Source organism: Buceros rhinoceros, unplaced genomic scaffold (genome assembly GCF_000710305.1).
Source record: "Buceros rhinoceros silvestris isolate BGI_N320 unplaced genomic scaffold, ASM71030v1 scaffold40724, whole genome shotgun sequence".
Classification (NCBI taxonomy): Eukaryota; Metazoa; Chordata; class Aves; order Bucerotiformes; family Bucerotidae; genus Buceros; species Buceros rhinoceros.
In genome coordinates, this window is record NW_010409619.1 from 25888 (window position 1) to 36572 (window position 10685).

At 38.9% G+C, this 10685-nt stretch overlaps 2 protein-coding genes across 2 annotated transcripts in view; one reads left to right on the forward strand and one right to left on the reverse strand.

The window, feature by feature from the left end:
• Positions 1-5988, forward strand: part of SERPIND1 (serpin peptidase inhibitor, clade D (heparin cofactor), member 1) — a 6567-nt gene extending 579 nt beyond the window's left edge. Inside the window, exons 2-5 of the mRNA XM_010135289.1 lie at positions 8-367; positions 3716-3989; positions 4961-5105; positions 5486-5988. Coding sequence (XP_010133591.1) covers positions 8-367; positions 3716-3989; positions 4961-5105; positions 5486-5677 — 971 coding nt within the window. The 3' untranslated portion in view covers positions 5678-5988. The remainder of the gene's footprint in view (positions 1-7; positions 368-3715; positions 3990-4960; positions 5106-5485) is intronic.
• PI4KA (phosphatidylinositol 4-kinase, catalytic, alpha) overlaps positions 1-10685 on the reverse strand; it is a gene marked incomplete at both ends in the record, with an annotated part of 46217 nt that overhangs the window by 25823 nt on the left and 9709 nt on the right. Inside the window, one exon of the mRNA XM_010135290.1 lies at positions 8783-8833. Coding sequence (XP_010133592.1) covers positions 8783-8833 — 51 coding nt within the window. The remainder of the gene's footprint in view (positions 1-8782; positions 8834-10685) is intronic.

The window sequence follows — 10685 nt, forward strand, 5'->3', positions numbered from 1 at the left end:
CAGGAAGTATTATCTGTTCTTGGCTTTCAAGACTTCATCAATGCCAGCACCAAATACGAGCTCATGACTGTTCACAATCTCTTCCGCAAACTCACCCATCGGCTGTTCAGGCGCAATTTTGGTTATACACTGAGATCTGTCAACGATCTTTACATTCAGAAGGACTTTTCTATTCTGAATGATTTCAGGGACAACACAAAAACATACTACTTTGCTGATGCCCAGTCAGCTGATTTTTCAGATCCTAACTTCATAACTAAAACCAATGAACGCATCTTGAAGCTGACCAAAGGATTAATAAAGGAAGCTCTTGTGAATGTAAACCCTACAACGCTGATGATGATTCTTAACTGTCTTTACTTTAAAGGTAAGAATGTTATTTCAACCTTAGCGATGGATTTTCTAAGTTTGCAATTCACTGCGTACTCCATGAGAAATCCCAGACTGAACTGAAATCTAGTGAACGGTTCCAAAAAGCCTATCAACTCCCTCATTAAGAAGGACGTCTATTATTGGCCTATTTTTGCATGTTTCTGTAGCATACTGATGTTCCAGTCATGTCCTGACATTAATGGGTTTTTTACTAATACCCACTAAAATGCTTATTACATCTAAAACCTTATTGTCTAAAAGTGAGGCTAAAAAACAACGTAAGACTGCAGAACGGCCTCAGAAAGTATAAGCTTTATAGGGGCTCAGAATGGCAAGGTATTCATTCATGCGCAAGTTATTAGTCCCATTCAGTCCTGCTTGAAGTTACTGGCTTCACTGAAATGCACATGTTGATTTAGTTAACATTTCTGAAATATTTACGAAGAAATTCAGCTTAAAGTATCTATTTTTTCATACGATCAGAGCACGATCCTTGTCAACAAGTCTACACAGACCAAACCAGTATTCTTCTACAATTAAAAACAAACACATTTGTTCCTTGGAACACTTCATTTCACTCAGCATGAACTCTCAGCTGATAGGGCTCCTACAGGCACCACGACAGGCTGAACAGTTAAAGAGGCCTGAAGTAAAGACTGTACAATATGTTCTTCTTATAAATCTTTAATTTCAATTTCTGGACATTTAAACTAAGAGTGAGAGGTGAGATTTTCAACATTAGTACCTATGTCAGATTGGAAGTTTGTTAATTTTTCAACAAACTTTTAAAATGGTGTTAAATGAGCAACAAGGGGAAGGTGCCTATGAAGGAGGAACTGAGGAAGAAAAGGAAATCTGTTACTAACTGCTTTAGATTAAAGTCAGATGAAGGTGACTTAGAACACTGGTAGGGAAGGACAGATTAGAGCAAAAGGATAACAGTGTTCAGAAGTACAACATACTCCTTTCCACAACCTATAAAGGAGTTTCTTTTTCCCAATTCTATCCCTACTTCAGGAAGCAAATTCTCAAGGGCTCTCTTACACCTGCCTTCTCACTATTTGATCATAGGAACTCAGGGGAACACCATTCCTGTCAGTTTATGAAAAACACCTTTTCCCACTCACTCGCAAGGCATTACTTCCTCAAATAACGCCACTTGTCTCTGGACAAAAGATGGGAGGCAGTCATCAGCATAAGACGCAAATAATTCCCTGTTCTGAAGAACCATCCAAAAGGGACTTATTTGTATCATTAAGCACATCTCTGATGATCATATTAAATACGTGCCTCTACCGCCCATCCTAAGGAAAGGATTAGGCAAAGTGAAACAAATACAGTATTTCTTCACAATTTGGTCAAATTTAAAATACCTTTTAGTTTTACTCTGAAATTATTAAATACTTGTGCTATCTCAAAATAATAAAAACGCCATAAAAAATAAATAGCTTCAGTGACAGAACGAGTCATCAAGACCATGACGCCTTTTGGCTTTTTCTTCACCCCTCGGAGTTCCGTTCCTTGGTGCTGTCTGCTGAAGGCTCTAATTTCTAACCCTCAAAATCAAAAAGATTATTTCTCTACTGCTGTCTCCCATTCATCGATCTTACAGACGGACTCCTGGTAATTCCATTTCAAGTGGAACTGGACCTTTTAAAAGCAAGTTCTGCTCCTGGTTTCCTAGCCTCCCCACCAGTCTTTCTGGAGATGTTAATTCTGTCCGTATCTTTCTATTTACAATATTTACATTGTCTGTACCATTGCGGACAAGCTCTGTTAAGCCCTCAGAGCTAAGAAACCTGAGTATTCAGCTACACAGAGTTGCTCCGTACAATTGATACTGAGTAACCACGTATGTGGCAATCACCATGAAGTCTCAAGCTCCTTTTATATTAAATACCATCCAAAAGACTACTGGAAACTACTCACATCGGTAGAAGGCAAGTTTCACCTTTTAGGTATCCAGTCCACCCCCAACTGACATCTACCTTCTGCAGAGGTCTGAACAATCACTTATGAGCTCCCTATCAAGTAGGAGCTGGTTATTTTAGCCACAGTAGATCACAGCAGCTTTTGATAACTGACAAATTTTGACAGATCCAAAATTACTTCTATGTGACTGTAGTAACAAATGCAAGAGAAGTCAATCAGTGGATACAACTTCTGCCACTGCAGATGGATCTAAAAGACATCTTGGTGCCAAGATTCAAAACAGCAAGCCACAAAATCAAAGTGCCAACTGGTTTCAGCAGACCCCACAAGAGCGTATGCCTCCTGCGGGAGGACGCTATTTTAACCCAAGACAAACACATCTGCAAAAGTCAATACGAGAAAAAGTCAGATTAAGGATCTCAGAATCACTCGCAACCTTTTAAAAGAAGGTTACCAATTAAGGTGAAACTTGGTCTCTCCACACAGTTTCAGTCACACTCCCCAGGTACTTGCTTGCCAACAGTGACCTAAAATCCAGAGTTTTAACAGAGAACACCAGTAACCCTATTTCCAGCATAAAATTCCAGCTTTGTCTACCCATTAGGAAAAATTAATGTCTCTTTTGCTGAAAAGCCAGCAACAGGCACACCACTTTGAAAAAGCACCTTCCTTTACACAGTTGATAAATATTCGCAGTATGCCAAGAACCTTCCCGTAGAAAGACTCAAACCCTGACGCCAAAGCTTCCTGGGCTGCAGAATATGCTGAATTGTACTCTTTGGGCATAAGCCTGTCGGATGACAAGCCCACACAGGTGTGCTGGAATCACATCAGACTGGGTTACAGAATTAAGCAGTCAGCACCCAAACTCTTCAGGATGTCTTAACACAGGAAATTAACTGGCTGGAATGGACTAAGGCAAGGTAACACCTTGCATAAAAGATACGCTGAAAACGAGAACAGCCATTTCTTAGCTTGACACTTCCGGTGCTTGAATCAGTCTCGTTTCAAGCATCAGATCTCTCAGAAAATACAGCTGTGTCAGTTGTTTTGCTAGGTGCAAACTCTGTCAAATATCTTGCATCTGTTTGACCTTTGTAATTGCTAGGTTCCTTGTAGAAAAAAAAAAGTACACACCAAAGCCTTTCAAATCTCCAGTTTGTGTTTATCTGTTTTTGTACTTCATAATGTTCAAATCAGGCAACTCTTAAGTTAGAAAGCAAGCCAGGAATTTTAGAGTCACTTTAAAACTTGTCTTCTTATTCAGGCTTAATTAAAATCAACAACCTCCTACAGTAATTCCCAATTCACATGAATTAAAGTTCAATGGAAACTGTTATTCTGGGAATATTTTGTGAAACAAGGATCTTGGATTTTTTTTGTTTATCTGTCCTCTGCGTTGTATTAACAGGAACTTGGGAGAATAAGTTTCCAGCAGAAATGACAACAAAGAGAAGTTTCCGACTAAATGAGAAGCAAACAATAAAGGTTCCTATGATGCAGACTAAAGGGAACTTCCTAGCTGCTGCAGACCCCGAGCTAGACTGCAGTGTGATCCAGCTCCCCTTCGTGGGGAACATCAGCATGCTGATCGTACTTCCACACAAACTCTCTGGAATGAAAGCCCTAGAAAAGCAGCTAACACCTCAAGTGGTGGAAAAATGGCAGAAGAGCATGACAAACAGGTATCTGCTGAACAGGCATCTGGTTAAAGTCTTAATGTATTTTCTTGATGCGATTGGCAAGGGTAAGTGAAGCACACATAAGATAATGTATGGTATTTTGATTAAAAACATTAAACCTAAACACATCCCCGAAAAGATGGATATATTGAATAAAAAAATCAGGACCAGTGATCTCTCAAAATTTAAATGCCGTCAAGAAAGTAAGGATGATTGAAGTAGAATTTTGGAACTCCATTAGAATTTTTCTATTAACTATTCCATGTTGTAGATTTGAAGAAAAAATCCTTATTGATAGAGTTTACTATGAGGAGGAAAAACAGGGTACGATAATAACAGGTTATTTGTGCAGAACCTCGGTCACACAGGAAGCAGCCTATGCTCCCTTTGGCACTGGGCATTTCTACATCTCTGCTGTGTAAAAGCACACGTTCAGTCATCAACAATGGACATCACAATTACAGGAGAGAAAAAATGGATATAGCCACCCTTGTGCAAGGTGACAGACTAGGTGGATCTGTCTTCAGATTTGACAGAAAGATTAAAAGCGCTGATTTGATGTGCTATTCAGGAAGCTGACTTATTTCTACCGTACTCAGTAAGTGACAAGTCTCCAATTTAGTACGGCAGAAAATCTGATAGTTCAAGGTTTATCACAAGTGTGTACTGAACTGCTCAAAGCTGTATAGCTTACACACATAATGTAAATCATCGTAAGCGAAATACTAAACCAACTAGAATTTTGGGAGGGGAATACATTCTTTAAAAACAAGTTTTGACAGCAAAAGAACAGTAAAGAGTCCTGTACATTTGTGTCCTACTTGCTAAGGACAGCAAAAAGACTAAACCACAGCAGACATGTAAGGCAAAGGAGTCATGCAAATACGTATGGCCTCAATGATTTTTTATTTTCGGTTGGTGTTCGGTTGTTTTGTGTTGGTTTTGTTTTTGTTTTTGTTTTTTTTTTTAATTAGAACAAGAGAAGTTGTTCTGCCTAAATTTAAGCTGGAGAAGAGTTACAACTTGATTGGTTATCTGAGATCCATGGGAACAGAAGAGCTGTTCAGTGAAAAGGGCAACTACTCTGGTATATCAGATGAGAAAGTCACCATTAACAGGGTATTTACTCCTCTCTTCACCGCCTTTCTGATTAAACTATATCACCTGAAAACACAGCAACACAGTAAAAATGAGGAAAAAACATGTTTTAGCTTACTGTGAAATATTTCCTGAAGTATAAAGGAGAGATGTGGGCTTCTCTGCATGTCCTTGTCTATTTGTAATGAGGAACACATTCAGTCAGCTGTCAAGGACACTAAAAGTGTGGTCAGGCAGACACAGGCTTACTCACAAACAAAAACCAAAGGATTGCTGCTGCACGGGAGTTGCCATGTGTGGGGCATGGAGAGGGGGGAAGGCTGTGAGCACACGCTTGAGTACGCTTTACAAGATCCTCAATTTCTTTCTGTTTGTTTTCCCTTTTTTGTTTGTTTGAACAGTTCAATCATCAAGGCACAATAACTGTGAATGAGGAAGGCACAGAGGCTGCAGCAATAACCAACGTCGGGTTCATGCCTCTTTCTACACAGATACGCTTTATTGTCGACCGCCCCTTTCTGTTTCTGATCTATGAACATCGTACCAGTTGCCTTCTGTTCATGGGTAGAGTTGTCAACCCAGCCAAGTCTTAAAAGCAAAGAAGACCTCCAACACGCTGTTATAGAGGGGCTGTATAATGACGTATTAATATACCAGTATCATAAAAGAAATGTTATCGTTGTATCAGCTAATACAAAAGCCACTGGTATAAAAAGAGAATCTATTATCTACAGGTAGTTTCACATGAATGGACTCATAGCAGTAGATAATTCGACTGCAATTTAAAATGGTTAATGCCATGTATCAAATACAAGTGTACTAAAAAAACAAACCACAAAATAACGTACACCTTGTGTTTTACTCTAGTATATAAAATGTAATCAATAAAACATTTAGACTATCTAGATTCTTGAAGTTTAGCTCTAAATTTGTGCTAGGATGCCTATTTATAATAAACAGGGGTAAGGAAATCCTGAGTACCTGATCAGTAAAACAAGCAGGGGTCTACAGCCTTTCTTTTTCTTCCACCATTTAACATTCAGCAGACTGAGACCCCATGAAATTTACGGTCCAGTGTACCAAATAAAAGGAGATAAAAACACCTGGGAGGAATGGATCCATTGTTCCCCCCAACTTAACTTCCATGGTCTCAACACAGTCTGATCTTCACTGATAGAAGCAGAATCAAAATTAGGTCAACTGGCTAAATCATACAAAAGTGAGATTTATAGTAATCACAGCAGTTGTTAATACAGTTGTTCAAATACATGCTCCAAACCGAATTCAACAGACAAAACCTGTCAAATCAAACCAACACTGCAGACTTTCTGAATCATTCTGGTTACCACATGAGCGCTGTACAAAAGCCTGTGTCACATTTGAAAAAGAGAAAATTTACCTGCACTTTGTGGCAGTTTACTGCCTACCTGGTACAACGCCCAGAGGTGCAAGCTACGTTCAAGTTGTTAAAGCCAATGAACATGCCCACCTTCGCACACCTTCCTTTACATCACACCTTTTAAAAAAATGTGCCTCACAATCCAGTGTGGGTATTTTTATTTGCTGTATCCAATATTGCATCCATCTAAATATATTCATTTATAAATTTGCCTCATGTCAGCAAAATATGCAAATTAAGCTATAAACTAACAGTTATTTTAGAGATTAGGAATTCTCTTTAAAAAGTTGTTTTCCAGTATTAACTGATTTAATTTTTCTTTTATATACCAGCATTTGTAGTTCTGCACCCACTACAATTATTTACCCCATACACAAAGGTTTTTAATGTGACAGCCAATGAAATTTCAGTATTAGATGCTGAATGATGATGAAGAGCTGGTATCAATTAGGAAGCTCAGATGTTTCACTATTCCTGTCTCACATTGCGCATACTTATAAGCCCACCATGTGGGGAACAATTTTCAGGTTCAGAATGGAAATCATTAACATTCGTATACACATAGTATTGTTTTATCTGTATATAAAAAGAAAAGAATATTCAAAAGATTAAATATTCATGGCCCAAATTAGTTTATTGATGACTAAATGAGCTGGAGCATCTGAAATATGAGGGGGTTGAGACCTAAGTAACAGGAATTATTCAAGAGAAAGAGCTCAAGCAGAAAAGCAAATCAGCTACTGCTCAAAACTCATGATCTTCATACATTGTGCAAGAAAGTCAAATATTTGCTGCAACAACCATAATGTAACCATTAACTCTTGCTTCAGATTCTGGCACCGTCTGATTCCATTTAAAGGTCACATTGGTTAAGAAAAATGCAGTTATCACTAGCTATTCAGAACAAATATATCATCAGTAAAAATTTGAAACAGAAATTTTTACACTAAGTCTCTAACAAGCACTAATCTTTTCTCAATATGCAAAGAACAATCTTGCTTTCACTCAAATCACCGCTGGCGTTACTGACAGCTAAAAAATACCACCCAACACATCATCTCTCTCAACACAGGACCAGCTCATGGAAAAACTGAGCACCTATCGAGGAACAGCGATACATAACCCCAGCCTTCTATAAGCCAGGACCCAGCTGGTGATGGCTGCTGAACTCAGGAAGAGCTTATATGGGAATGGGAGGAAGAGACAGGGGAAGGAAAGGAACAGTTCTTTGATCTTTAATCAGTGCTAATTTTAGGCTCTTCTCTTTGAAACGCTTCAGTAAAGAGATCTGTGAGGGCCGAGTATGAAATGAATGATTTTTTCTGCTTGTTAATGGATGTGCAGTATGAGCAAGTTCCAGGCAGGCACACCTGCTGTGAATACGTCATGTATTTTCCCCTTTTATCCCATTAGCCATGCAGATAAAGTTCCACTGAAGAATTCAACTTCAGGACAGGAGAAAGTGGCACGATGTTTTTTTTGTTCTCCACTAAGTTTATCTATGGATCTTTTAGACATTTTTTGTAGAAGCTACAGCAGTTAGGCACTAGTCCTACTGACTTGGAAACCCAGCTTGGGCACACCAAATTTTCTGTTGCGAGATCTGGAATGGTTGCACGCCAATTTTTGACTGAATTAGTAGTTATACTTTGTTAAAAAAAAAAAATCTTTTTCCCCAGAAAAAGTTGTCATCTGAGACCAAAACAAGATACCAAAATAAACAAGTCTGGAATGGATATCAATGTCCTTCAACATTTCCCAAAATGCTTTCAGCAAGACAGCCAGTTCTAGTTTCAGAAGACACAGGACACTTCCTCCCCTTCCTCAGTGATTCTTTTTCTTTTGGGCTGCTTTTTTTTTTCCTTTTAAGAAGCAGAATTCACTTGCTGCCAATGGAGATTTATTTTTAACTCTGTTTCTATTAACTGTTGTTTTTCACGGCTTTCCTCAGGCCACGCATGTGTGCTGTTCATTACAGTGCACGCCAAACACTATTCAAAGGAATACCCCCTGTGGTATTATTGACCTCACGAATCTCTTGAATTCATGACTAGCATCAACTAAACTCTCAGTCACAAAAGACTAATTAAGAGATATATCATTACTAAATAAATGTCCTGCCCCCCCCATAAGAGCAAGAAATATCATCTGAAAATACTACTATATTTCTCTTGGATGCTTACTTCTGCCCTAGATGTTAATCAAACCATTTGTCCATGAAATAGCACAGGTATTTGATACATGTGAGAAAGATTGTTCTGTTTGCAACAACCCAGCCAGAGGATAACAGGATACTTACCACAGCAATAACAGGAATAAGCACACCCAGATTCCCTGCGCTACTGGAGGCCTGGAAAACAAAAAGGAAGTTATCAAAACACCCACAAAAGCTTTTCTAAGAAACCTGCTACAAGAAGTACTTCAAGCACCAAGCTTTCCCACTGTCTGTGCACATGGAAACATACATTGCCCTTACAGGTCTGTATCTTGCAAACAGATGGGCATGAGGTGGCCAAGAGAGCACCCAGAAATCCAAAGGAACGGGACACCCAGGAGTCTTTCAACAAAGCTTTTCAGGTGTCTCCCCATAGACTGGGATGTCCCTCAAAGAAAGGATGCTTCCCCCCTTCAGCAAAGGGTCTTCTATATTTGGAAGTCAGATACTATGCCTTGAGCTAAAGGAAGAAAAATATTGATACTGTGTCTACTCCAACATTTATCAACTGCAAAAAAAATGCTCACATTAAATGGGTGGCCACAGACAAGTGTCAAATAGCTACCAAAAGTCATTAATGTTAACTATCAGCAACAGGAAGAAAAAAAAAAAGTGCATTTTCTTCCTCTCACAGAAGCCACTTCTGTGTCTTTGAAAAATCTAGAACAAAGAAGCCACTGAAGCATTTAATGGCTAGCGAGCAAGTTTAAATCCATGAAAAGGTATGCTGAGAAGTGAGGGACACAGGCAAACTATCTGACAACTATCAAAGAAAAACTCTGGGTTGGTTTGGGAGCAGGGCCTCTGCTGTGTTTTACCTACTTGTAACTCTTCTTGAAAATGAAGTAATCCGGTCTTCGGAATATCTTCATAACCTTTACTCTGCACTGCATAGTGTTCTAATAAAAACAGCTATCAGTATCTTCATAATGAAGAAACACTGCCTCCTAGCTCAGATCCATGTTAAACCAATCATGGAGCTGTCCCTTTGCAGGCAGCTTTAAGTCAGAGCAGCAGTTTGTCTCCCATAGTGACTCCAAAACTGAAACAGTGTAAAAATATCCCTGAAAGGAGGAGGGTGGAACCTAATCTAGAAGTGTCATTTTACATCAATGTTTACAATCTGCTTTTCACCATTTCAGCTCACTCACCTGCGGTTAAAAGAACCTATGAAACCGGTTTCATAGAAAAAAGATTTTCTATCACAGACTTTATGAAAAGAAGATTCTAAACATGTCCTAGTTCCCTTTCAGGAGTTTGCATCCCTGATAAAACGCAGTCTGTCTTCAAAGCAAACGGATTCATTTCAGAGGGATTTACCAAGAGACTTCGGCCATCCCATAAAAGGATAAAGCTAGAACTTAGTGCTACTGAAGTTTAGCATGTACAAGAGGGGGGAAAAAAGCAGTTAAAAAACCCTCCCCTTAGTACTAGGAAAATGTGCCTGTTTCAAAAGGAAGTGTTACTGATCTGCCCTAAAAAGCAGAGAACAACTCCAAACCACATCTCCAAGAAAGCCTTAACTTTCCACCAGGAACACATATGAATTATTAAAACATGCAAGTGCATTTTTTACATATAAAATCACTATTGAACACTGAATTTTTAAAAGTTGTCCTAAGGACGTGCTTAGAATATTCCAGCATTTGAACACTACTGGAACATAACTGGAGGAAGGCTCTGATTCTTGATGAATAGGAAGCAACCACATTTTGCTTTTCAAAGGATAATGCAAATCTCAAGAGCATAAGTCAAGGCTGACAGCTTTTTTGTCAGCATATTTCAGAGCAAAGAGGAGAGGAAGGCGTAGGAAAGGCTGAGGTTTTTGTTTCCTGCTTAAATAGGCACATTGAGTACTCTGGATACTTTCTTGAAACGGGAAGAAAAGCTAGTGTGAGGTGAGGTGAAAGAGCCTTCACGTAAGAAAAAAAGCAGAGAATTTTGAATGAATAAAGTAACTGCATATTTTATTCTTCCTTAAAGCATT